Below are 27,730 nucleotides of genomic sequence, written 5' to 3' on the forward strand. Positions count from 1 at the left end.
ACCAATTAATGTAATTTACAACCTTGAACAGAACAAAAGATAAAGACATTAACAATTAAGTGTAACAAAAGCAACTAGAAAGCTTCAGAAACCAATTCTAGATAAACCATCTCCCAGCAAACCAGGAACAAAACTTAACTTGATAAAGAATATCTATAGAAAATCCTCTAGGTAACATACTTAATGGTAAAATACTGAACCTCTTCCCTGGTATCTGAGAATGCGATAAGATTTCCACCATCACCACTCCTGTCCTAGCCAATGAAATAAGGCAAGAAAAGGCAATTAAAAGGCCTAAAGACTGGAGAGAAAAAAATTATATTTTTTTTGCACTAGACAAGATTGCTCATGCAGAACCTGTAATCAGAATTAATCTAATTATCAAACCCATAATTAGAAGTAATCTAATTATCAAAATCTTTAATTAGAATTTGAGTGAATTTAGAAAGATTATTGAATGCAGGGGTCAAAATAAAAGCAATAATGAGCTCACTAGCAATTAAGAAATTATTAGAGAAATTATCAAGAAGTCACTCAGAGAATGAGTCAAGATAGAAATCCAGAGGGGTAAGCAAAGCCCTGAGACTGATTTTTAAGGCATCTGAAAACTTGAGGCCATGATGCTCTGAAGGCAGCTTGAGCAACTGGTTGCTAGGACCTCACAAGGCATCTGGAATAGGCAAAAACATCCAGAATCTGCCCCAAGTGGGGAGAGCCTTCTATGAGAGCCTCATGAAAGAATCACAGAAGGCTACACCTTGAGTTTAGAAGTAAACAGAAGGATATCACTTCCTCCCATATTGGGAGCCTACAAGAAAAATCAGCTGGTTCAAATCTTGACACTGAGAGAAAAGAAGGAAAAAAAGAATTAGCTGCTGAAATACAATTAGTTTATACATTTTTTTCCCCTTTTGGTTTAATACTAAACCTATCCAAGCAAAACTACAAAAAACACAATGACAAAATAAAGATCTTAAAAGCAGTAGTAAAGACACTGTTTTCAAAGAAGCAATAGCTGTAACAGCAGGTGACATCACATTGGCAGTAACAGTGGATACCATTCTCAGTTTGGGGAGGGAAAAAATGTCAACACAAAATTGTATGCCCATCAAAAATAAAATAAATCCACAAAATGTAAGCAAACTAAAAACATTTCCACAGGGGACCTCCCCTGAAGGAAAATCTAACAGACAGACTTAAAGAAGAAAATGACCCTAGATGGAAGGTCTGAGATGCCAAAGAAACGATGGGCATAGAAAGTAGTAAACATGTGAGCAAATCTAAACAAACAATGACCACATAAACTCCATAAAACAGCAATAGTATCCTGAAAGCTTTAAAAAGGCTTTTTTTCATTAAGACACACAAATATAATCGTTTAAATTCATAAGAATGAACAAAGCCGTCTAAGGTACTCATGTTTTCAGGAAGAAGCTACAGCTCTTAGTTAACTTTAGTTTTGGGTAAGTTAAATATGCATGTTAAAATGACTAGTGTAACTACTAAAAGACTGGAAACAGAGCGAACAACCTTCAAACTTGCAAAGCTGCAGGGAGGGGGGGAGGTAAGGAATGAAAAAATACCAAATCAACCCAAAAGACGGCTACAAAGAAGATAATAACAAACACAGAAACAGGCAGAACAAATAAGAAGCACAGAATAAACTGCAGGTATAAATTCAAATATATCAGTAGTTAACATTCACTGTAAATAAACTTAACTGTTCCAATTAAAAAGCAAATGTAATAGCACAGGGAACTATGTTCAGTATCTTGTAATAACCTTTAATGAAAAAGAATATGAAAACGAATACATGTACGTACGTGCATGGCTGGGACATTGTGCTGTACATCAGAAACTGACACATTGTAACTGATGGTACTTCAACAACAACAACAACAACAAAGCAAATGTAGACTGGGTTAAAATTATTTTTAAAAGTAAATTTCAGAGAACCAGAAATCACAAAGATCACATTATCTGAACACACTGAATTAATCTAGAAATCACAGTAAGAGGGAAAAAAAAGATTAAGTAGAAAATGCCTTTATAAGTTAAACAGTTGAAAAACAAACCCCATCAAAATATCATCAGTTAACTGAGCCAGAGGTCATCTTCACCAGAGATACTGCACAAGCTTGAGCAGAAGCAGCAGGATACAAGGAACACAGGAGACACTCTCTGACGCCCTCTCAAAATGACTGATACCCGACTGCTTCAGTGAACTATTTTTCTGATAGAAATCATTCAGTTCAAAATACTGATTTCTGTACTAATGTGGTAACTGTGGGCCTCAATGAATTTAACAAACATTCTATCACAAGTATATCCTTTGGGTTTTTTCTATTTCTCCAGTGACCTCTTGGTTAAGAATACATTCACCACACCAATCCAGTACCAAATACCACCAAAATTTCTTAAGGGGGATGGATTAGGATTTTATGAATTATTTTCCATCTGCCAAATGCCCCACCACTGATATTTCTAGACATAAACATGCATTTCCTGTCTTACTTCTCTGTTACCTGATCAACATACTGAACAAGGAGTTACTTATAGTATTTAGTTAGTAACTATCACTGTTGAGCCTAGAACAGTGCCATTTATAAAGAGAATGCTACAAAATGAGTTTATGGGTGATGATGAAACATCAGAAAGATGGGCGTAAGGAGGATACATGTTCTTATGACAATAACTTTACAGGTACTAAGGGATATAGAGAAGGGCCTTAAGAGAAAAACCGCTTCCTATTATCTCTACAATTGTTCTGATGAAATTCTAATTAGGACCAAGAAGACAGACCTAGAACACTTCCCAAGATTTTTAAACTGTTTCCTGAGTTTATTACCTTTGCATTTCAAAAGAAATATACTGTTATGACACACTCTACCTCCTCAACTGATCCACCATCCTATTCCTGAAACCTCCCACAGGAAAGCCTCTTGACTGCAAATGGCCAGGTCCTGACCTGTTGCTAGCGTGGACATCTCCTTCTCCTTCCCCTTCTCCTTCTCCCTCGGAGCCATCTCCTTCCTGATGTCCGGTGGTGGTGCTGATGGCGCCAGTGCTTGAGCTGACACTTCCTGGTCCAGCCGGATGCCCCTCTGCTGTGGCATCACCATAAGCACTGCTCCGGCCAGATACTAAAGAGAAACAGTTTAAAAAGTGCAAATCAACTCCCAAAGCATGGTCCAATCCAATGCATTCTGAAGTCAGCAATAGTTAGATGATAACTGGTAGCTTTAGAAACTTTTCTTCTATGTGAAGCTCAAGAAGGACTGAATTCGTGATACTGGCCCCACAGCACTAAATGACTCTCTGGGTGGTCATTCATCCTCTAGAATACAAGATCCATCCACAAGAATAATCTTAATCTCAGCTGCTGATAAATTTCCATCTCATATTCCAGAGGAAACATATAATGACTTGGGAAGTTAGGAATTATCAGCTACTCTTTATCTCCGCTACAAAAAAACTTTTCACATCCAACTTCTAAGCAGAGATGGATTTATAAGACCAAACCCAAATGGTGCTGTCATCCTTCCTCATTCCACAGCCCCACCCTTCATCTGCTAACATATCTGGCCTGCTTCATTAACACATCAGATCATTAACAAAAGGACTGCCCCAAATCTCCTCCCCCAACAGAAGGAGCAAAAACCACAGGTTGACTCATTTAAAAGTCATACCAAAACTGTTTTAGATTAATCGTGATCTGGGATTGTGCATGTCATTTCTTTCCTTTACTAGCAGATAATTAAACTTCCCTCAGCTGGAACCAATCCCAGGACCCAGACAGGGAGTCCTATTTTGTCCCCACCCTCCACCCAAGGAGATCAAGACCCCCAGCCACATTACCACTGTGCTCGCCAGCCACTGAGTCCACTGCACTTCCCCCGCTCTCCGAGCCCACGCTCCCACCGTGGTCAGCAGGAGAAGTCCGAAGGGTGGAGCCGTCAGTCGCTGCTGTGCTGCCCTCATCGTCCGAGGCTGGAGCTGGGAGAGTAACGAGAGCTGTTACAGGTAAAAACCCCTCCTTGGGGCGAAAGCATCAAACCACATAGTGCAGAGGACACAATGCAGTTTATGTATCCTGTCGTCAAAGAAAAAAGGGAAAAATCCGCTTCGCTGGTTAATCACTAACAGGAACAAACACTATACACGGTGCATTGCAAACAGTACTTAGACAGAAGTGAAAACCCAGTTCACTGGGCATTTCCTTCGCTGTTACATTACAGTGCAAGTAAAATAGTGCAGAGATTCAAGGAGAATCTGTGACATGGACGCTCAGTTTTCTAGCTAAAATGCTTCCCGGTCACCATAGTCTAGGTGTTACTGACACCTGCTGAGATCGGAAACTAGCCATTACCATTCAAAAGCATAAACTCTGAATTTTAATGAGATGTGTTTTGTAATCAATTTATGCTTATGCTAGGAAATCACTTAGCATGAGCTCTTGAATCAACCCTGTTTGGTTTTTTTTAATCAGGTGGTCTAGAGGGGAGCTCATTGGGAAATTTCATACTTCCTAATCATCCTCATCAGATGCTAATAATGAAGCAAGGAAATTCCCCAGAGACAGCCACAGCATCCAGGATCAGGGCTGAGCTGAGACAGGAGGAAAATGCTGGATGAGATACACGGGGGAGGAAAGCCAAGACAGCCACAGAGCACAGGAGGAACACAACTGGCACAGCACAAGGGCGACCTCCAAGCCTGAAATGACAGCAACTAAACAGATCTAAGAAAAGCAACAAGCCATGGCAGCAGGTGAGAGGGGACAGCCAATTTCTCCCTTTCTATCTACCCAGGATAAAATGCCCAAAACAAGAAAGAAAGAAAAAAAAAAAAAAAAAAAAGAAAAACAAATATAGGGAAAAAGCATCAGTCTGAAAACTCTAAATCAACCCTTAAGTCACTCAGGGGTTGATTTTCCAGCAGACTGTTCAGGTGTTCTGCCCTCCTGTATTTGGACCAATGGACTATTCAGGGGATAACTTTTTTTTCTTATCAGATTAAGAAAGAGATGGAAAGTAAAGACAAAATGAGGTCTAAAGATTTCCTATGCATTTGAATTGTTCATAAAAACCCTACCTCCCAAGCTCAGATCCCTGATGGTTACCCACACTGACATGAAGCGTAACTCAGCTTCCGGCAGCTTCACTTTTATTTGCAGATGAAAGAAAGAAAAAAAGTTAAAAGGTGTGAGCTCTACTTCTTGTCTCCTTTTTAATATTGTCTGAAATGTTAGAACTCTGATGAAGAACCCTAGAAGCTGTGATTTAAGACCTGAAGCTGATCAACCTGCAAGCCGCTCTCTCGGCCTTTCCTTGGGGAATCAGCTGAAGCCAGGCAGCATGCAAAGTGTAGGGAAGCGGAGCCATGAGCGCCTTTGTCAAGCTGCATCGCTATGCCTTCCACACCCGAATCTCCAAAGCAAAGGCAGAAGCAGGAAGTCCAGAATGGCCTGTCAAAGCAGCTGCCCATTACACTCTCACAGCATTGGAAACGAGGCCTGAGGGTCCTGGGGCCCTGAGCCGCGCTCCTTGCTGTGGACAGTTACCTGATGCTGTGGTGTCAGAGAGGGTTCCTGCGTCCAGAGAGGAAGAGCTGGGTGCCTGGCCGGACAGCCCCAGGCTCTGCAGGCCCAGGGCACTGCTGCTGCTGCCTGGGAAACAAGTGGAGAGTGAGCACAGCATCCCCTCCAGACCCCGTCCACAACGCTGCGTTGGCCGCCTGCTGCCCTCCGGGGTCTAAACTCACCAGCGTGTGATCCCCTCTGCCCTAGAGGAAGTTATTCCACAGCCATTGCTGTCCACCCACCAAGTTCAGTTACAGAGATGGTGGAAGGCTTCCTTCAGCTCAGGCAGGACACAGGCTGGAGGAATCTAACAGATTTGGGAGGAAATAATCCAAAAGACCAAACTAACACAGAAACTATGCGGTTGGCTCTCCCACTAAAAACCCCAACACAATCCCTCTCACTCTCCACCTGTATCTCTGAACAGCTCTCACCCAGATCAACCTCTCCCCAAATCTGGGGACAAGCTAAGTCAGCTGGGTATCAGTAACTGCCAAACCCTCTTTCCTGTGCACGGCCAACGGGCCGCTGTGTTCCTGGCGTTGCCTTCTACCTTGCTGGTCCTGCTGCAGGCTCAGGGCAATGGCTAGTTCAACCATGGTCTCGTCATCTGCATCAGGCGGGATGTCCAGCATGGGGGGGAAGCCCTCTGCGCCTGCCAGCAGGGCCTCCAGGGGAGAGGGGTTGCCATTGTTGACATTTTCAGCTGTCTCCAGGACCATCGACTCAGACTGCAGAGAGAAAGCTCTGTCAGTGTCCCATGGTAAATGGCAGCTTTTGGAAGTCCACTGAATAAGAGTTGGAGAAGAGTCCTAAGGCTCCTCCTCCCCTCTCCTGCTGCCAGAGACTCACCACCATCTCAAAATCTCCATGGTCCACCTCACTCTGTTCCTGGCTTTCCTGACGGATGTGACCACCATTCGGGATCCCTGATGACTGCATTTTCTCATCTGCATCATCATCGTCATCATCATCCTTGTCTCCTGAGTCAAAGAAACCCCAGTCACCTGAAGGTGCTTGCTCTCTACTCCCCTGGCATGGGATAAGATAAGCCACACGGCAAACAAAAACTAAGACAAGCTACCAGCTAGCACCCTGTACTGCAGAGGTGAGCTCCAAGGAGCTATGCCTGGCCCTGCTCTCTTGCTTCCTGGACCTAACTGGATCTGGGAAGGTGGTGTTGGCAGTGACAGCCTGCCCCCATCACCCTTAGGAAAAGACTTTTCCAGCTGATACAGGAAAAAACAAACAAAAAACAAAAACGTGGATTCCAAAGGGATTTCCATAAGGCAGAGAAACTGAAGACCAGTAGGCCCTATGAGCTCCCACCAACCCTCAGGAGACCTTGGGCAAGACAGGGAAAACAATACAATTGAGATGTTTATCTGTTATCTGTACTGGCAGCTTGAAGTGTTATTTTACTGTTTCTTTCCCAAAACAACTGGGGCAGTGAGATTTTCACACTACACAATCACTATGAGAAGAATCAGAATTGAAATGTAAAACCATCGAATGGAAGCTGAGGACAGCACTACAGGTCTGCCCAGACCAGCTTGTGTGTGAAGGGGAGAGGCCTTCTAAAAAGGGACAAGTCCAGGTGAGACCCCTAATCATCAGAAGAGGATGGAGGGCTCGCCTTCCACTTGATGAGCTGAGAAAAGCATGTGGATATGGCTTTAATTGAAAACAAACTGTCTGGACTCTGGCTTCTCCCCAGAGAAAAGAGAAACAAACTGTTGCTTGACTCATCAAAAGCTTACATAAGATGAATGATACTCGAGGAAGAAGGTCTGAAGGTCTCAAAGTTACATGCACTCCTCTAGACCTGCACTGTACCATACAGTAGCCACCGCTGCTAGTTACAATGTCACTGGTCCAAACAGATGTGTGATGTTAGCATATAGTACCCACTCGATTTTAAGGACAGAACAAAAAATATTTTTAAAGAATGCAAAACATTTTACAAATAATTTTTCATGTTGACTACATTCTGAAATATTTTTTGAAATACTGGATTAAGTTAATTATTAGTAAGTTAATTTCACATATTTCTTTTTACTCCTTATAGTATGGCTAACAGAAAATTGAAAACTATGCACGTGACTTTCATTGGAAATTTACTTCTGAGCCAAACCAAGTAACCAGAGTTACATAATATACTAACGCAGTATTTAGGCACTTCATAGAACTGCTTTGACTAAAATGTTAAATGTTATGTCCTTGACTTGTGTCCAAGTGTATCACGAGGGAAGTCTCTTACGAAATTCGCTGTTGATCTTACTGTAGGTAAGTCCACTGAGGATACTACCCCTCAGGCAACAAAATGGAGCCTTAATGTAAAGGCTTTCAGGCCAGGAAATTTTTCATTTCCTGAAAAGTGGTATTTTTTTTCTTTATAGTCACTATGATTTTTGAACTGTTCTTATTTTAGTTTTGCTATGGCTCTTAGGAAGCCTTCGGCCAAATATAAGAGCTTCCCTTAACCACCATGTAGGACTTTGTGATGTAGATTTCTTTGTATCCTTGGCTTGATTCTACTATTGTAGCTGTATTTCTCCCTGGTTTTGATTTTATTTGTATTCTAGTTACTATATGCATTTTTATATACCACCTTAAATTCTGTGTGGAATAAAGTAGAGTAAAACAAGTCTCCAGGACCTTGGTCAACACGAGAAGCAAACCCTAACACTAACGTCCTCCCCCCGACACCACCCCACACACACAAGCCTAAACCCAGACCTCGCATTACCCATTGGAGTGTTGCTTCGAGGGGAGGAGGGCAATGTCACGTGTCTCCGCTTATTCCTGGGCCTTAGGACTCGAATTAGAGCTTGTTTACACGAGAAGCTCACAGCAGGATCCTGAGGTTGAAAGGGAAACCATCATTCTTCTTCTTAGGTTTTATGTTACTCATGAAACTGTCTAGAAAACACTTTCCTTTCTTGAACAGTCACTTACAGTCACTACTCTCACCTGCAACCCTGCTGACCAAGGCCAGCAGTTAACCCCATTTCCTGACCTGAACAAGACAGACCAAGTACATCCCTTTCCAAACCTTTCTTTTCCATGAAATAAGTAAGATCTTAAAGCTTTTTTTAACATCCACAATCCTTAATTCCCATTACCGTCCTTTAAAACTGTTTTATTTCAGTAGTTGGCAAACGTACAAAAAAAAATTTTCCAGACATTCCCAGGGTTATATGGGGTTGTAACGGTACGTACAGGACACAACAGCATCTGCATGTAGATCTTGGATGCTGTATTAATACAGTCCAGCTCACAGGTGCAGTAGCCATGGATAATGTCCACCAGAGCATTGACGGTAGCTTCAATATGAGTTAGGCCTAAAGGGGAAAAAAATATGATGAAAAACTACTAACTACTTGAGAGTCCAAGATAAAAACAAAAATCCTTATGCCCACATAAAGGCCAAGCTAACACAAAAATGACAAGCACACACAAAAACACACATGCAGATATAGGTCGTCAGCATTATTTGTGATTTGTTAATAGTCTCCTGAATCTCCCAAACTGTCCTCAAAAGCCTTTCCAAATATCCTGCATCACAGAAAAAAGTGTCTACTCTTCATGGACATCACAAGACAGGACAGAGAAGTGTGAAGAGGGGAGCAGATTCTAAATGTTCCCTACTATCCCCAGACGGCAGGTGATGATGAAGACGGCCTCCACGTGCCTTTCGGGTTTACCGCCCCAGCAACCTCCAAACACAAACGAGCACCAGGGGTCCTTCTATTTTCCTAGATAGCTATTCAGATCCTTACTCTTCCACCTAAACCTTGGATAGCATGAGAAGTTAAATACCAAAGGAAGTACTGGCTGAGAAATAAAATAATTCTCATAGATGATGCCTAACTTCTGCCTTTTCAACTGGTTTTGAATCAAGCTTTCAAAGACTTTTAAAAATAATTATAAACACCAGTAAGCACATGCACATATATACACATGCCTTTATGTGAAATATTCAACCCAACATGAAGAGAGAGAACAAAATCCCACTTCTCTGCTGCACTGCTAAGTTCCTGTATCAAGAACAATGCATCCATCTCACAGACTTCTATTTCCTAGCTGTTCGTTCTGGAAGAGATGGATGATGAGGGCTAAGATCAAGAGTTCAATCTGATCAAAGAAAGAATTCACATCAGGCCTCACTATCTATCAAGATTCGAGCACCCTTTTAACATGATACCTGGCAGGCAGGCAGGTGCCAAGAAGGCATTCTTGGGTTTGGATGCATGGAGTTTCCAGAAGTGGTTCACCAGCTGGGTAATGAAACTACAGCAATCTCCTTCCAGCTGCTTCTGAGGTTCTCTCCCCTCATCCGCTCCTTCTAAGCAGGAGAAAAAAAAATTATTAACGATGGTAAATCTAAGATGGAATTTAATTTGTTTTAAGGTTAACTCAGGTCAAGGAAGCTTGCCTGGGGAGGGAGTTTCAAGTGGGGCCCCAATCAATATGCCAACTATCCCTAGACTCCAGCAGGCACATCTAGGAAAAAAACAGTCTGGGAAAGGAATATCACAGAAAACATTGTATGTTAGAATTAAGTAGAAGTGGGGAGCATTCAGGATCTTTACAGCAGATTCAGAGATCTCAGGTCCAACAGTTCAACTTCTAAAAGCTAGGGGAACATCTGGGATTTCCTGAAATGATTCCTGGATCATAGTACCAGAGGAGGAACAGGATGATGACAGCACGTGGGAGCATGTAAACAAGAGAAATGTAAAAGGCATCAATAAACTCTATTTGATGAAAGCCAGTTTGGTACCCAGCCAACATGAGGAGAGAGAAGAAAACAGAACCGAGCACTGCAAAAGGCCACTACACATATTAATAAAATATTGGCGAAAGAACAGCTTGAAAGCAAAAAATATGACCCTATTACTTTAAAGCAACCAGGACGCAAGCTTAACTTTACCCTGAGGATTTTAAGAGGTAGTAATTTCAGAGACAGATTATAGCTGACGTCCAGAGCACTAAATAAAATCAAGAATAATCCAAGGGGTAAGCATGGAAAGAGTATTTACATAGAATAGTACAATCCTAATGTCAAAATCCCTACAAGGTACAAAGACAAGAGAGTAAAATCCCTGTCTTAAGAGTCTGAAGTCAGTCCGAGGCCAGTGTGAACAAGAAGAAGATGAGAGGGTAAAGAAGGTACATTAAGCAGATTTCAGGACCACGGCCATATAGGCCAAGTTCACCTGTTTCCATCTGGGGCAGCTTTGACTCCGTAAAATGGACAAGGTTGTTAGGGCGCATGATGGCAATGGAGCGAGCTGTGATCACCAGCCTCTGGAAGACCTCAGGGTCCAAATCCTTGCCTTCTTTGCTGGATGTGTTGAGACACTGCACAGCTTTGCTCAGCAAGGCCTGATCCTACAACAAAAGAATCACAGAGGATGAACCAAAAGCAAGGGCTGGGCACTAAAGCAAAGTGGAGAGGAGCACTGGCAAGTCATCAGGACAGCTGCCTCCTCTCAGGGAAGCAGGTTAAGTACCACCGACTACCTGCAACAAAACTTCAAAGCAGCCCAGTGCAGTTAAACTCCTTAATACATAAAACATTAAAGGTACTAAAAAAAAAAGAAAAGAAAAGAATCAAAAACCATGAAATCAGTATCAAAGTATGATAGGAAAATTGGAAGCCACCCAATTCTCCAGAACTGCAACAACCCAGATCTCTTTCCTACCGAAGTCATTTCTTTGCAGGTTCACACCAAAGACATGTTTCCACAATTGCCTTTCTCTGAGAGGTTCAGCAGGTTAAACTCACATTTCTCAGCTCTCTGGGTTGAAGGCACAAAAGTTAACCAACGCATCTGGGCTAGTGGCTTCTTCCTCATGGATCTGAACAGTCTGTCATATTTTCCATTTATAGAAACTGGTCTAACTTACTGCCTTCAGTTGCTACTTACTTTTATAGCTAAGACCCTCTCTCCCCAGATTTCCTCAGTCTCTCCAACAACCACTCAACAAATACCTCAGAAGCAAGTCCACCTTGTTTAGGGTGGTCCACAGCTGGAGGAGTGAAGACACCAGCAGATCTGATCTCCTGAGTGACTTCCCTAATCCCTCTTCCAGTGAGAAACCACCCACACTCAAATGTCCCTCCCCTCCCTTCCTTAACTCTTGCTGATCCTATTAAAGTGACAGAAAAAAAATGAACGCAAACCAATGGTGCACTATTGGCTTGTTCTCAGTTTGAGTGATATTCATTCATTTCTCAGGAGAAACTTAAGACTGTGTGGGTCTAATCTCTATGGTATCCTTTCCCAATCATACTTTGCTATGTCCTTGCTTTACATCCAAAAAGCCAACTTACTTGATTCCCTGCCAGTATCACAACTTCCATTTCCATAGAAGGCATCCCTGATTACCTTGTGACTGTGATAGGCTGAGCGGCTGGTGTGCAGGCTGGCCAGAAGGCTCTTGGACTGCTGCTGGACACTGGCAGGGGCTGGCAGGGACAGCAGCAAAGTGGCCAGCTCCTGAGCTGCATTCTTGTTTCTCTCCTGATGCAGAAGACAGCAGGGTTGTCACTAACCCCACCAAATCCATGCAGAATGAACTATCTATACTCTGCCCTCCCTCTTCCTCCTTTCTCAGCCACCAGGATTAGGTGATGCTCCATGGACTGCAAGGAGCAAAACAAGGAATTTCAGAATTACAATCCTCCCAAAACATAGCTACAGAAATTGAGTCTAAGCTCATGACTCCCAGAACAGTGTTCTTTTATCAGCACTCATCCTGTTCTACGAAGCACTCTCATGGTAGGTCCCCAAAAAGTAGGACAGAAGCTGAAGACTTCTCTGTGTCATCTTTGCAAATCACCATTATGTTATAAACATTCTTTAGCTGCAAGGCTTTAGGGCCTCTGATGACTGCACTGACTTCCTGCCTCTTTAGAAAGCACCCATGTGCTTTAAAAAAGAAACTTGCCTTCTCGATGATTGGCCCAACAGCAAAGCAGCTTTCCAGGGCTTCTAAAGAACTCACAACCAGCCTAGGGAGACAGAAAAGCTGGCTTGAGTACATCAACAACGCTTCTCTCCGCCTGGTGCTTTAGCCCTGCACAAGCTATAGTCGTGAGGACCTTGAGGACAGCTAATGAATGCCAAATACAAAATCAAAGCACAATAAGACCTGCCACAGGCACCATGCATATCGTTTCCTTGTGTTACAGGCCAGAAGAAAACTGGCTCCTGCTTGGAGATCAACCTGAGGCCATGTTCATAATCCATAACTCAAAGACAGGGCTTGTCTTCCTCAAAGAGGATAAACGTGCTTCCTCCTGCTGCCTGTGGCAGGGATCACTGAGACGGGTTTAACAGTCTCGATGCAATGGGACCCAAATCTCAGGTGCCCAGAGATCAGTAGGCAAAGGGGATACACAAAGGGAAAGGTTAAAGCCATCTTCTTATACTGGGGAAGCTAAGGTTAGATTTTACTTACACTTCCAAGAAAATGCACAAAGGCACTTCCTATGAGGCCCTAAGAACGGGGAAGAGGACAAACTGTATTTTCAGGTGCATGCCAATTGGCAACATTCAAAGGTACTATAAAGCACCTTTAGAAAACCGGGCAATTTTCTCTAAGGGAAGGATAGGAAACCCAACTGGTGAAGGGTATCAAGTGACATGCTCCCCAGGGCTCACTCCTGTGGGTTTAATGCGGCACAGAAAAAAGACCAACACCCTGGGGGCTAAAGCTCTGAACAGAAAGGGAAAAGCATGGAGAAGGTAGCTGGAGAGAAAAAGGTCAAGGGGCAGAGGAAGGCACTGAAGAGCTGGGGAAGGGGGACCTGGGGTCTAAAACCAAGGCAGACAGAACAAGCTCTCAGGTAGCTTTTCAGACAGTAGAACTTCTCCATTGTCCTGGCACCCCCACCCCCGTTTCTCATCCACAGTACGGAGGGAGCAAAGAGGGACGGGGTAAGGAAGAGGAAGCCAAAGTCTGAAGCGGCCAACACCAAGCGCGCACGTAGAACCCTTCACATTCTCCACTTTGACACGGGACAGCTCTGCAGCCATGCAATGACCAGAACAGAAAGAAGCAGAGGACATTTCCACAGACGCAGAATCAACGCAAAGCCACGCCATCGGTTACACGGCTCCCTGACACACACTCGCTCGTGCAGAGAAAAGAAAGAGGGCATACTAACCGGTCCAGCTTGGTTAGGGACTCAGTTTCAGAACTTGGGGGAGAAGCAAAGGAAAAAAAAAAGGAAAAAAATGTGAAGCTCAGAGAAACCTGGAAACACATCTTAAGCAAACAACATAAGAATAGGGTAGGGGAAGAAAAAGAAAGAGAGAAAAGGGAAGAGGGGAAGCTGCTGGTGGGAGACAGTGATTCCAAGCCAGGCTATTCTTACAACTTACAATGTAAGAACTGAACATCTTACATCATGAGTTACTGCATCTACCATGGCAAACCAGCAGCTCCCTTGCACAAAGAAGCCAAGCGCAATGCTTAAGAAGGCCACTGGGGGGAGCCTCAGGAGGCTCTGAACTCTGTGCCAGCAGTGTTATTACCACGTTAGGTAGCTGTTACAGAGAAAGATGAGAAGATGATGGAATCAGGACGAAGGGAAGATTTTCCCCCTATAATTTCAGCAAGACTGGATCCTAACCTATAACACTGGCTTAAGCATCTTCTGGTCAGCAGCCTCTGGCTACTCCAAAGGGTACCTGAGCATTAAGAGAAGGGAAGGGACGGAAGCCCCCAGGGAAAGACTAGGCAGTCAGACAGCTCTGAGCAAGCCTCCAGGCTCTGTCTGCGCATTAAGGAGACAGTGAGTGTTGGCGGGTTGTATGAAAACTTGAAAATCATAGGCTAAACCTATGAGACACTTATGAGAGGTTCACTTTCTCAAGACATTGGTTCCGCAGGGAGAGTGGGAAATGACGAGAACTGAAGCCAGCCCCACCGGTGCCAGTACCTCTCCAGGACAGTTCCACTCGTGGTGGCAGGGGCAGCTGAGTCACCGTCTCCAGTGCCATTGCTCTGGTTCAGGTTTGAAGGACAGATGTTGCTGACGGAGGCAGAAGGGAATTCTTCCGGGGGCTCATCGGGCCAGCCAAACTGCTCCTTAGTCTTGCCATAAATTTTTACAGCATCAATCATAGTGACACCTGCTGGATCCACCGAGGCCCCAACTGCAGTAAGCAAGAGAAGACTTCAGGATGCACATTCCCTGAAGGGCTAACACCACCGCCTCCAAAGCAAAGACCACACTAGCCTAGACAAAGTACCAAGTCACACTGACTTTACAGGCACAGAAGAACCTGGTCTCCTGAGGCTTCAGCAGCAATATAACTGTGTATAGGTGCTGAATACATGCAGAAACCAAAAGGTTATGAAGTCTCCTGCTCAGAAGAAGAGTCCGCAGATGCCACTGTAGGGATCCTCTGGTGCTACCAGGGTACTGCAGCTCCCCCCACCCCGGGATCTCTAACCACTCCCTTTGTTCAAAGTACAGACCATCATCATTCATACTAACAGCAGCTGTTTCAACCATTCTGGGAGAAAAAGTATCCAACAGGTGGCCAGTAAAGGGTAAGGAAAGTTGCCAGCCTTATGAAAGGCTCAGGGCTTTGGACTCTGAAGGTTTAAAGGCACTGCTAACATCTCTCGGCGATGTGTGCCCTGTGAGACCCTCATCTGTGCCTTAAGAAAGCCTTGCGATTTCACGTGCTAATCTTGCTGCCTCTGCCCAAACCTGCAGGCAGCTCCATCAGCAAGGCTACCCCGCCCTACAGAAGTGAACCCTGAAGCAGAGTTTTACCCTATCTTCACTCCCCGCCATTCTCAAGTATCCCTTTGCTGTCACCTTGTTGCCTTTATATCGCAAATGAAGCTCCAAGTTTCGTGATGGCAGAGATCACAGAGAGATCAGCAGAGGGCTCCCAGAACACTGGAGAGCCACAGCGAAGTGCCCCCTGCCCTGCCCCCGGGTCAGCAGTCTAATGAGAAGGATATGGTCTGTGTCAGGGGCTGGGGACTCACTGAAGAGGTTCAGCTTCTTGTCAGCCTGCAGAGCTTCTTCTCTGGTGAAGGGGAAGTCAAACCAGCGTGAGCGACTCAGGTTAAGCTGCATAGTTCTGCCGAAGATCTCAATGTACGATGGGGCCCGTTCAATGGCCTGGGTCCCAATCTGGATCCGCATGCCTGTCATCACCATAGTACTGTTGTTGTTACTAATCTCAATGGTGAAGCCACCAGGCTGGAGGGAGGAGAAACATACGTCAGAAAATGAATACAAATTCTTAAGGACAAACTTTCAATCCTTTCTATGACAGTGACATGACGTGCGATCCTACACAGGACCCTTAACCTTTTAACTCTCCAGCAATGACTTCCTTTCTTCCCAGGATGGGAAAACAGAGGCAGGGAGTAGACCCTTCAACTGCAGGCTTCTTTCTCCCCAGCATTAACCACCTCCTACTGTCCTATCCACAGTAACCCTGCTGGTAACATTGGAATAAGAGCCCTTCTGCATGGGAGTGAGAATATTCATTTATTCTAGGGACCATTAAACTAGAATCAAGGGTTAGTGACTATGAGTCTTGCCTTCTAAGAGAAGGTATGTCCTCAAACCATACTGTTCATGAGTCCTTCTACCCAGGGACTAGGTAGCCCAGTGCAGTCAGTCCTCACCTTGGTGTTGGCCACATACATGCCAGTGGAATTCAGCCGGTGCTTTATCTGCTGTGCGTTGTAGACTTGCAGGAGGTCATTACCACCAAACTCCACATCTGTCAGCTGCTGGTTGTGTTCAAAGAAGTCAATGGGGAAGGTCACCTGGCTAGACGTGCGGGTTGCTGTGAAGAACAGCACCAGATTGCCAGAGAGCATTGGTCACTGAGGTCTCTACCACCTCTGTGCCCACTCCACAGATGAAGACCCCTCCCAGCCTGAGCTCACATGCGCACGCCCTGACCTTTCTAAGCAAACTCGCGATTATAGTGTTTGCATCAGTACGATGCCTACATGCGGTTAGCTGTTCAACAGTCATCATCCCCAACCACAACACGACCTAGCGGGGCAAAGAAATCCGGTGTCAGTATTGGGTACAGTTAATAATGATAGGCTCTATCATAGCTGGTTTATTTAAAATAAACAATAAAAACTACTTCTTTAAAGGAAGATGAGGAGGGAGGGCATAGCTCAATGACAGAGTGCAGTGCTCAGCAAGCATAAGGTCCTGGGTTCAATCCCCAGCATCTCCATTAAATAAGTAAATAAACCTAATTACCTTCCCCCCAAAACAAAACAAAACTGAGGAGGCTGAGCTGTACAATTTTCTCAGACGTAGACTCTAGAACAAGTTTCAGGTAATGTGATGACCCCTGAAGTGGTCTTTGCTTAGCCAGTCACTTACTCCTAAATTCAAGCTTTTACACCCTAAAGAGCCAGGAGCAAGACTCCCAGCTCAGACACCATGATGGGTTCTTCACTACTGAGAAGTTAACCAACCGATAGCATCTACTCCTCAGTAATCTCCATCCTACACTTCACATCAGGCAAGCCATTTTCCCTAAACCTAGGAAAAAATATCTCAAACCAGGTCGAAGAGAGAATCCATTCCTGGGCACCTAGGAACCACTGACCTAAAGTGGAGAGCCAACAGGTGCTCGCCATTTGTATAACGTGTCTCTACAAGTCACACAGAACATTGGTGGCCTCAGGAAGCTGACTCTGCTTCTGAGAAACTAGCTAGCATGTATCTCTACCTTTACAAAACGTTTCTTCATGAATATCTACTGCAGCCTAGGCTGAGTCACCGTCAAGAAGCCTTCTGTTCCCCTTCCCCTACCAGTCTGCGGAGGAGGGGCCTTACTGATGGTAGCCGTTTTGCGCTTTCGAACAGGCTTCATTATGCTGATGACGCTGCTGGGCTGCAGGGCCGGCTGCAGCCAGTAGGAGGTGTTCTCCACGTTGGCCATGTAAATGCGCAGGCTGCCGTCCTCGCACAGCAAGATCATCGTCGTCCGCTGCTGTTCGTTGCAGGCCGTGTGCCTGATGGCGACCATGTCCTGGATCTGAGAGGAGAGGACAAAGAAGAGTGCTAGTTCCCACAACATAGATCAGAACCTACAGGAAGAGGCAGAGAAGCAACCTGGTTTCACGGTCAATTGAGGGGGTGCCGAAAGGTGGCAAAGAAAAGGCATCGAGAAGAAAATTCCTCTATAGGCCTCCAATGAAAGAGCTGGTAAAGTGACATGACATACAAACATAAAACAAAGCAGGTTCAGTCATTTCAAGTGATGGGAGAATATGGCACTGACCTTCGCCTTAGCAGGAAGAGTCTTAATCTCCTGGATGAGAAAAGTGTCCGGTTTCACCATAACCACCAGCGGCACGCCTGTAGTCTGCTGGACACAACACACCAGGCCAGGGTGGTTCATCACCTCAGACCACTGGCAAAGGGCAGGAGACGTCTTACTGCCGCCATTGGAACTGCAGGCAACAAGAGTGGCCCCAGTTTTGTGTCAATCACCACCTAATAGTTCTTTTCTTAATCTAACGGCCATCCTCAGTAACTACTGTACTCTCAGAACAATGTACCTACCGAGAGACTCAATTATCCACAAGTCTCAGTTTCATTTTGAGCCACGTATATATTCTCATACACCCCAGTGTGTGCCCCCAGCAGGAGCCCTGGTTTAGGATCTCCACCACTGACTTGCACCATGTGGGGAACAGGTGGCCCTAAGTGCATAGAGGCTGTCATCTGTATAGGGTCACGGAGTTGCCAAAGGCTGATGACCCACTGTCCTATTAAAGAATCCCTAAGCACATCAAGTTATATATGAATGGTATCCATTTTATCTCATTCCAAACCAGGTAACTCACAAAATAGAGGCAGAGAGAAAGTATTATAATGGCTTTTCCAATGGCAGGTAAGAAAGAGGGGAAGAGACCCTAAACCTTTTCTGCCTCCTCTTTAAATAAAACACACACTACCTCACACACCTCCATCATCTAGAGACCTAATGGCAGCTTCCACCTCCCCAAACTCCAACCACGCCCCCTCCACTGACACCATGTTCTATTTACTGATAAATCCCCCAGGAGGGAAACTTAAAGGGGACCTTGGCAGCAGGGTGAGTGTCTAGGAGAAAATTACATTCATTTCTCAAATCTCAGTAATCAAATTAAAATCATGTTTGCTACCCTGACTACAGCTTTTCTTTCTGAGTGACAGTGACCCTCCAAACTACCTCTTACAGCTTGGGGTCTCCATGGTGGGGGAGAAACCATGCAGACTGCCCAACCTGCCAACACTGGACGCTGCTTGATTTAAAGACACCAAGCAGGGAAGGGTGAGTCCTTGGGAGGAGGTGAAGCTTGCCCGTTGAACATGAGCACTGTGGAAGTTCAACATCAAGTGCTCATTCCCACCTTTTGATGTTGATGGGGAAGAGCTGCAACACCTCCAGAGTTGTCCTACTGATGGTGGCTGCAAACGATCTGCCTTGACAGTAGCTGAAGAAGAGCATCTGCAACACGTGGGAGTAGTAGACGGACACACCACCACCCGCCACCTGGCTGTTGCTGTCCTGTCACGACAAAGACACAACATCGGCATTAACTTCTCATGTTGCCTTGGGCACTGCCTTGCGCTTCTGCTGCTCATTCACTTTAAACCACGATTATGGGCTCTTATTCTCTTAAGAATAAGATCCCTGTGATAAATCTTAAAAATACAGTGAGAATAAAGGAACTTCAAGTTTAGTCCTAAAGGCTTAGAGTTTTTGCTATTAAGTAAAAAGTTAGAAGAAAGAAAAAAGAGAGAGAGAGAAGATTCGCTAAGCTAATTAAACCTGGACTCAGAGGAAGCAGCACCATCTGCTCTAACCTTCAGGTCCTCGTGGTTGATTTCCAGCACATTAGTGACATAGAAGGGTCCCTGCTGGGCACTGCTGGCCTCTTCCATGAGCTGAGTATAGATGTACCCAGCCGAAGACATTATAACAATGATGTTCTTTCCCTCTTCATTGAAGAGGAAGGTAACATCTCTTATCTTTGAGCTAGGCAGGAGAAAGTAGAAGGTTGGACTCAAGGCATCAACAGACAGGTCATAAATCTGCAGGATGGAAAGAAGAAAGATTAAGCATGGAGATCTATTTCAGCCCCATGCCCAGATTATCCCGGTGAACCCAAAGAGCTGCAATCGGTGAGGAATGAGCACTCATTCTCCACTCAGGAAGCACCTGTAAGTGCTAGGCACTGAGCATACGTAAAGCATCTCTCTGCTCTCCCTTAAGGAATGAACAGGGGAGAGACATACATCAACAAATTTAAAACAAGTCCAGTACCAGCTGTGCAGTAACAGCTGTGCACTTGATACAGCAGGGGTTGAGCCAGAATCAATTTCATATTATTGTATTATTTACACACGGAAAGCGCCTGCTCAGCAACATAACAAAAGGCAACAAAATGTCAGGATTTCTCACTCATAACTTCTAAAGAAAGTTAGCACACAATGGAGATCAGACATTCTGGATTTAAAAGCAAAACCATTCCGGGGACCACATCCTCAGAGAACTCTAACTGTACCTTGACAAAGTCTGCAGTGACAATCGCTAACTCGGTCTGTGAACCAGGTAACCACACTGCTTTGATGATGAAGTTCCCTGTTGCCAACTGGGGGTGCAAAACCAAGTGATCCGAAACAGAGCCTGAGCTACTGAAGGTCAGCACGTGGCAGTCCTGGACACGGTTTAAGGAAGAGAATGGTTAAAAGGTGATCTGGAAAGTAGGCTAATTCATTTCAGAGTTCTAATGTTTCCCTTCTTTCCCTAATATTCCCTGCCTTCAGATAGTATGCAGGCTGTCTAGTAACATATTCAGGTTTCAAGAACACAGAGATTATAACCGATACCAGAGGAATCTGGAAGATCTGAAAGAAATCCAGAGAAAGATTTCTTTTGCATTCCCAATGGCTTCTAAGTTCTAATCTCAACAATGAGCAAGAGAAAAGGATGCTGAGAACAGGGGAGAGAAGGTGACGGGGGTCTACAGCTCAAGGTAACCAAACCTGGACCTGGATCGTTACCTTCAGCCCACAAACAGCAAGGTAGTCCTCCTTGCATGGATTCCCAGTGAGGCTCAGTACAGTGAAGGGGACCGGGGCAGAAGCCAGGCGGGTCAGAGTCAACTTTCTTTTGCTAGAATCTGCTTGTTTCAGGAGTGCCGAGAGCTGCAGAACAGTGATCTGAAAAGGAATAATTATCAGCTTACTCTTAACCCTAGTCCTCTCAGAGAACACAGAGCATTAACAAAAGCTCCTTCGTTAGAGATACTGATTCACGGGCTTTTTCTGTGGGTAAGTCTCTTAGGAAAATCCAAGGCCAGTATCAGCCTCTGTACTTCCAGGCTAAAAGCCATGGAATGCCTTTCATTTCTTCCTTCCAGAGACGACAAAAGAAGTAAGTAATGAAACTAACTTCTCTTCGTATAATCAGTTCATAAAATGTTTAAACAATTCTCATACGCTACTGTCCTTTCTCATTTTCTATGAAAAGGTTTTTTAAAGTATTTTAGAGCTACTTCCACCTCTCATTTGTTTTTCACTTAAGGTTAAAACAACTTTCTTGGTGATGAAGAAGCCAGAACACAGAAAAGGGTGAGTTAAGATACTCTCTTCTGACTTCTAGCGGTTCTACAGAACCCCATACACTGCCCTGTGACCCTGGAGGGCTGGGAGGGCAGGGGAGAACTGAACAAGACCCATGGAGTCTTCCTGTGAAGATGTTTCCCTTCCAGTCTGTGTCCTCCAGAGTGACCAGACTCAGGAGGACTGAGAACCACACTGTCCTAGGTAAGTGCCTGTTGTCACCTTAGCCTAGAGGCTCAAAGGACAGAGTGGGAATGTACTAATTAGAAACCAGTCTTTGTTTTCTAGTCATACTGGTTCTAAGTCTCATAAAGTAGCTCAGGGTTCCAGTAGAAAAGCTTGTATAATCTGTCCCTAAATTTTTCCTGGAACCCAACAGGCCAATCTGAATGTAATCAACTATCTGCTTTGCTCAGCACCTAAAATAAACACGACCTCAACTGAGCGGGAAGGAACTGAAGGACCCACCTTTCCTTTCTCATGGCTGACAGCCAAATGCTGGCGGCGCCCATGAGGGGAGGAGAGCACACACATAGCCACCCTCCTGAGCACGTGGGCGCTGATTAGCTGTCGAATAGTCTGGCCCTGGTCTCCGCTGTAATTCATCCGAACATTCTCAAAGGCACCTTCCTGGGAGCCTAAGGTGGGAACCTGGCAAAGAGGGAAGCGGAGAGAATAGGCAGTAATACGGCAAAAAAGATCAAGTGGACTCATACACACACTATTCATGTGACTGAAATACTGCACAATTTTGTCATTCAAAAGCAATGGATTCCACTCTGCCATAAAAAAGAATAAAATAATGCCATTTGCTGCAACATGGATGGATCTTGAGATCATCATTCTAAGTGAAGTAAGCCAGGTCAGAAAGAGAGAGAAAAATACCATATGATATCACTCATATGCAGAATCTAAAAACAAATTTTTAAATTAATAATAAAAAAAAAACAAGGAAACTATTAACTCATCTACAAAACAAAAACAGACTTGCAGACTTAGTAAACAATCGTATGGTTACCAAGAGAAGGGGCTGGGAAGGGATAAATTTGGGAGTTTGAGATTTACAAGTGTTGGCCACTATATATAAAAACTGGTTTTTAAATAAAGGTTCTTCTGTATAGCACAGGGAACTATGTTCAATATCTTGTATAACCTTTAATGAAAAAAATATGAAAACAAACATACATATGTATATGCATGACTGGGACACTGTGCTGCACACCAGAAATTGACACATTGTAACTGACTGTACTTCAGTTTGAAAAAAGAAAAAGCAATGGATTCCAATCACTAATCAATGGACAGTTAGGTAAATGCATCGAGTTATTGTCAATCCAAGAACAATGGAGCGAATGGTTCTATAAAACTAAATTTAATTAATACAAAGGACTGACTTTTAAAAAATGTTAAAATGCCCTTTTTAAAAATAAAATGATAGTGATGATAGTGGGGTTTTTTTCCCCACTGATCTAACCTGGGAAAATTTAAAGTTAGCAACTTTATGTATCATCAACAACATTCCAATATTTTTTTAGCTTCATCTTTAAAGCCGTCACCTTGTGAGATCTATTCACGCACCTCATTCATTCTTACACTTCCCTTCAGCAAGTGCTGGCACTTTACTGTCTGCTAAAGGGGCCAGGCAGAGTACACTGGAGTCCTGTACTAAGTGCTGAGCAGCAGGTGTTAAAGTGAACAACGGCTTACAACTTACAACCCATGCCATAGGAAGAACTAAAGGAAAACTACCTAAAGGGCTAAAAGCCAGAAAGGGCAAGCATTATTTTTGCAAGCAAGATGAACCTCAGAGAAGATATAATAAGGAAGTTTTCTATTTTATACACAGGAGGAATTTCTAACTATTATAACTGCTCCCAAATGTTGTTGCTCACAACCAGGGGGTTCGCATATTTACATGAACTGAAAGGGAGGCCTACTCGCTGGCTTGGTCGAAATGACCTCTGCGATTCCCTTCTCTCGAAGACACACCTCATATGCTGGTTTTCATACAGGACGTCATGGCATCTTAAGTTCTTAGTTCTGGACGGCCAAGGGTTAATGTTCTAAGGCTATTCCTCAGCATACTTCGGCATCTCAGTAAATTCGCTGGTTCCTATCCCCACCTAACTCCATGGCCCTGACCCACTCACCATCAGCTGGTCTGTCATCTCAACCACCTTATCCACTGTATGCAGCTCACGGAGGGCTTGCTGAGCCCGGCTGCTGCTCCCCACAGCTGAAGCCTGCTGAAAGTTGGTCTGAATGGCATCCATGAGGAAATTGAGCATGTCTAACACGAGAGGAGCGAAGGAGAAATTGGCCTGAGAAAAATCCAAATACACAAGTGAAAAAAAAAAAAGACAAGAAAATACTGGGTCATACTCATCATCATAATCTTGCCAGTAACTACCTTCAGAATCTAAAATCCACTTTCCTCACCTCAATTGCATATTGCAGCCCTCACCTCACTCTCCCCATAACACTGGACTGGATTCCAGTCAGCATTCTCCTGTGCCACCATCTCTAGAGCAACCTTTCTAAACCAGGGCCCCCATGGAGCTAGCAGCTATCCTACCGCTCAGACACTCCCACCACGTGCCATTAGCTAACTTCACTCCAGTTCATCTAGAATGCTTCCAGGTATGTGCCATTCTTGGGAAAACTGAGAAAATAATCACTCAAGTCATTTTCTGTATTTTGTGCTTCAGATGAGGAACTAAGAAAGGGTGCCCTAGAGTACCACACAACTAAAATTTACCCTCCCACAAACTCCCCAAAATAGGTAGTGACTGACAACACACAGTATTCATATTCACACTGCGGCAATCAGCACACAGAGAGACAAGAAAACAACCCCACGTCCCACTAGCAGAGTTGCAAGGAGAGCCTTGTGCACCGTCTGCCTGTGAACCAACCAGCCAGGTTCTGCACCTGCCTGCTGGGCTGGGCGTCCCCAGAGCCCACCTGGTTCTGCAGCTCCTCCCGGCAGCCCTCTACTGTGCGGCACAGGCTGCTCTTCTTGGGCTTCTCTTCATCGGCAACCTTCCCGTCGCTGATGGTGACTTTGGCCTTGTCAGCCGGGGAGGCGCTGGTGTGGCGCACGAGACTCTCTGAGACCCTGGGTTCACTCTGAAATGCCGACTCCTTCATGGTGGAGCTCATGCCACTGCTGGGAGTTCGCTTCACCAGAGCCTAGGGACAGAAAATGTCAGAGGCTCGAAGTTCTTGCCACAAGAACAGATGAAATACTGCCTAGCATCCTGGAGGAGAAATTGGCTAACCACTTAAAGGATATCCAAAAGCCTGAATGCTGATCTTCATGGTATTTACCTAATATCTCATATTTCACCCACGCACAGCAATAGGTCTTAATTGTAACATCTGAAATTCTGGGGAGTCTTAGAAAAAACTGCAAGATCTCTAAGGAAGCTACAAGTTCTAATATTCTAAGTAAAGTGCTTAAGCCATGATTGTACAGCTGATCAGTGATAGAACCAAAATGTACTCCTGGACCCAGGCCACCATGAAGGTGACATGAGAATTCCTCAGTCTGGCTTAAGCATTCCTGTGTCACTAACAAGTAATCCTTTATAGCCGAGAGAATGTTGCAATGTCTCACCAAACAGCTGCCGTCTTCCTTGGCTCCACAGTCACAAAAGAAGGACCCATACTTGGCATAGGAAATCTCGTGATCTTTGTGGCACACCTTGGCACATACTGTGCACACACCCACCCCATCAACCATTTTGCAGGTGTGACAGTGGTACCTAGGAAGAGTAAGAACCAGACAATGAGCCCAGAAGTCCCAACAATCAAGGCCCAGCACACCATCTCCTAAAATGAAAAACTACTCTTACCAGTGCTGGTTCATGAATTCTTTCTGAGTGATGGTAAAAGTGCAGAGCTTATTGCAAAGAGAATCTTCATCCTTCAAAGATAATAAACCTTTTAAATCAGAAATATATCTTTCCACACAGGCACCCACAAAAAAACACACTACGGAAAGAAAATCACTGACTCATAAATGACCAGCAGAAACCTACTCCAATTGAAAATAGCGTGCAGGCTATAAATGTGCTGCAATTTCAGGTGAGACTTTAAGGTTTTGTGGCCAAGAAAAAAATAAATCTTGAGTTTTCTCTACAAGATCTACACCATGCCCATGAAGAACTCATCTCTGACACTCCACTCTGGATGTAAAAACGGACGAATTGCAGGACAAGTGACTCTACATGGAAGAAGGGCTGTGCTTACTAAAGGGTCCTTCCCCTAAGAGATGAGATCCATGCAGCTTGCTCGGCAGGCCTGGAAAATCAGCCTGGCATCAGTCATGCAAGCTGTTAGTAAGCAACAAGGACTGGAAAAGCTCGGGAGCTCACAGGGGCTAGAAAACAGGACCAAAGGCTTGTGAGCATGAGCTCTCCAAGTGCCAGTCAGCCATGACCTTGGAGGTTACTTTACTTACTGAATCCTCCGCCTGGGAGTCTTCCTCTTCCACTGCCAACTCCTCCACCCAGTCTGAGTCCACCTCGATGGCCCGCTCTTCCCCGTCCACCGAGAGGTGACTTGGGCCTTGACCATTACTCTGGCTCAGGGCATTGGTGACATCAGCCAAGTAAGACATAATATGGCATGTGCACTCGAGGACTACCACATGCTACAAGAGAAGACCACACCAAGGAAACTTCAGTTTTCCATATTTGATTATTACGGAAGCTGTGTTTTCTCAAGCTTTTTCCAATAAAGTTTAAGATCAAGCAATGGTATAAAAGCAGAGAAGAAAAACAGCATGCTTTCATTATCTACCTCCTCAGCTCTCAGCATTAAGATACATGCAGTTGGTCGATACACTGTACTGATCTAATGTGATTCATTTCTCCTTAAGCACAAAGATAACTCTTTAAAAATCTACTACTGAAATCAGGACAGTAAAGTTAAAATGGAGACAAAAATCATTCAAGAAAAAACTACACTGATAGAGAAAACAGAACTGGTGATGCCAGAGGCAGGGGGCGGGGAGTGGGCAAAATGGGTAAAGGGATCAAAAGGTATAAATTTCCAGTTATAAAATAAGTAAGTCATGGGGATGTAATGTCAAACATGCTGACTATAGTTAATAATATTGTACTGTATATTTGAGAGTTGCTAAGAGAGCAAGTCTTGAAAGTCCTCATCACAAGAAAAAACAGTTTTAACGGTACGGTGACGGTATTAACTAGACTTACTGTAGTCATTCTGCAGTATATACAAATATCAAATCTTTATGTTGTACACCTGAAACTAATGTTCTGTGTCAATTATACCTCAATAAGCAAGGAAAAAAGACTATATTAAAAGTATGAACAAGCTCTCATTGGCTTTTTTTTCCCTGCCAATAGTTTTTTTTTTAAACCATTAGTGAAAGACATTTAAATTACTGAGTTTTTTTAACTAACACAGTTGAGCAGGAACAGTTTCAGAGAGCAAGGGGAAATTTTTCCAGCAAATCATTGCAGATAGTTTGTGCTTTCCTAAAAAAACTCAAAAGTCTGGCATCAAAGCCTCAGACTTCTAAGTTCCTTCACTATGCACTCTTGACAGCTCAGCGTGCAAAGGATAAAGATTAGCAAGAAGGGAGGGAGAGATGAATGGAGTTGTGGGGAGTCAGAGGCCAGTTATTACCTGCTCTTAGCCACTAGGTCAGGTTCATGAGTTGGGTCAGGGGAGAAAAGGCCTGAATGCAAGAGTTCTGCCACTGTTAACTCTTTTTCTCAGCACACTGACGGAACCTTTAGGTAAAGTAACAATTCTAGCATCTGGACTAGAGCTGAGGAGGTAGACTGTAACCTCAATAATAACACTCAGAGCAGTTCCAACGCAGGAGCAGGGGACAATTTTCCAGAGTATACCAATATCCAAAAATAGCAGTAATTCATTGTTTTAAGAAGGATTCTGTTGGATGCTTGTTTACCAGAATATTTCCTTCCTATCACTTCTTGCCACAGAGAAGAGGCCCAAGGGCATGCAGTTAGCAATTACACTTCTAGGTCTCTGAGATTATAGGCCTCATCCTCTGTAGGCTTCCCAGGGACAGAAACCAACAGGAAAGAGAATTCCACCTGGCCACGAAGAAAAAAATCATCACTCCCTGACTGCTGTCACTCCTCACTTTTCTTACCTTTCCATGCATTACATTGGCATTCAGCTTTTCAACCACATTCTTCTGTGACAGGTATTTCTTGCTGTCCCAAAGGAAAAAAAAAAGGAGGGGGTAGAGGACACAAATCATCTAAGGAACCAAAGAAAGGAATTTCTTCAAATATCTTACATCAATTTGTAGCCCCTGTGAACCAAAGGCATTCTTGGAAATAAGTAATCGGAGGTTTGGGGGCCTCTGTTCCTATCAGTGACACTAGTTGATACACTTTCCCTAAGACTTCTCCTAGGAATAGTGAACAGGAAACCCTACTAATAAAATAATGAAGATTAAGTCTAAAGTGAACAGGTATTGGCTACTCCCTCGATCC

At 44.2% G+C, this 27,730-nt stretch overlaps 1 protein-coding gene across 8 annotated transcripts in view; it reads right to left on the minus strand.

Moving 5' to 3' along the window:
- UBR4 (ubiquitin protein ligase E3 component n-recognin 4) overlaps nucleotides 1–27,730 on the minus strand; it is a 122,407-nt gene that overhangs the window by 55,659 nt on the left and 39,018 nt on the right. For 2 of the 8 annotated variants that reach the window (XM_032495312.1, XM_032495309.1), the window contains exons 34-62: nucleotides 27,382–27,445; nucleotides 25,690–25,881; nucleotides 25,082–25,152; nucleotides 24,844–24,991; nucleotides 24,189–24,416; nucleotides 23,375–23,545; nucleotides 21,693–21,875; nucleotides 20,664–20,822; nucleotides 20,165–20,317; nucleotides 19,464–19,691; nucleotides 19,007–19,164; nucleotides 17,890–18,061; nucleotides 17,442–17,643; nucleotides 16,259–16,422; nucleotides 15,608–15,824; nucleotides 14,541–14,757; nucleotides 13,764–13,796; nucleotides 12,542–12,605; nucleotides 11,980–12,114; nucleotides 10,804–10,978; nucleotides 10,020–10,103; nucleotides 9,789–9,929; nucleotides 8,804–8,925; nucleotides 8,331–8,442; nucleotides 6,434–6,564; nucleotides 6,135–6,312; nucleotides 5,564–5,668; nucleotides 3,859–3,996; nucleotides 2,969–3,143 (exon numbers count right to left, since the gene is read on the minus strand). In XM_032495312.1, coding sequence (XP_032351203.1) covers nucleotides 2,969–3,143; nucleotides 3,859–3,996; nucleotides 5,564–5,668; nucleotides 6,135–6,312; nucleotides 6,434–6,564; nucleotides 8,331–8,442; nucleotides 8,804–8,925; nucleotides 9,789–9,929; nucleotides 10,020–10,103; nucleotides 10,804–10,978; nucleotides 11,980–12,114; nucleotides 12,542–12,605; nucleotides 13,764–13,796; nucleotides 14,541–14,757; nucleotides 15,608–15,824; nucleotides 16,259–16,422; nucleotides 17,442–17,643; nucleotides 17,890–18,061; nucleotides 19,007–19,164; nucleotides 19,464–19,691; nucleotides 20,165–20,317; nucleotides 20,664–20,822; nucleotides 21,693–21,875; nucleotides 23,375–23,545; nucleotides 24,189–24,416; nucleotides 24,844–24,991; nucleotides 25,082–25,152; nucleotides 25,690–25,881; nucleotides 27,382–27,445 — 4,320 coding nt within the window. The remainder of the gene's footprint in view (nucleotides 1–2,968; nucleotides 3,144–3,858; nucleotides 3,997–5,563; nucleotides 5,669–6,134; nucleotides 6,313–6,433; nucleotides 6,565–8,330; nucleotides 8,443–8,803; nucleotides 8,926–9,788; nucleotides 9,930–10,019; nucleotides 10,104–10,803; nucleotides 10,979–11,979; nucleotides 12,115–12,541; nucleotides 12,606–13,763; nucleotides 13,797–14,540; nucleotides 14,758–15,607; nucleotides 15,825–16,258; nucleotides 16,423–17,441; nucleotides 17,644–17,889; nucleotides 18,062–19,006; nucleotides 19,165–19,463; nucleotides 19,692–20,164; nucleotides 20,318–20,663; nucleotides 20,823–21,692; nucleotides 21,876–23,374; nucleotides 23,546–24,188; nucleotides 24,417–24,843; nucleotides 24,992–25,081; nucleotides 25,153–25,689; nucleotides 25,882–27,381; nucleotides 27,446–27,730) is intronic. The other 6 variants (XM_032495310.1, XM_032495311.1, XM_032495313.1 and 3 more) reach the window with 6 other exon arrangements.

The sequence above is a fragment of the Camelus ferus genome, chromosome 13, assembly GCF_009834535.1.
Source record: "Camelus ferus isolate YT-003-E chromosome 13, BCGSAC_Cfer_1.0, whole genome shotgun sequence".
In the NCBI taxonomy this organism is placed as follows: domain Eukaryota; kingdom Metazoa; phylum Chordata; class Mammalia; order Artiodactyla; family Camelidae; genus Camelus; species Camelus ferus.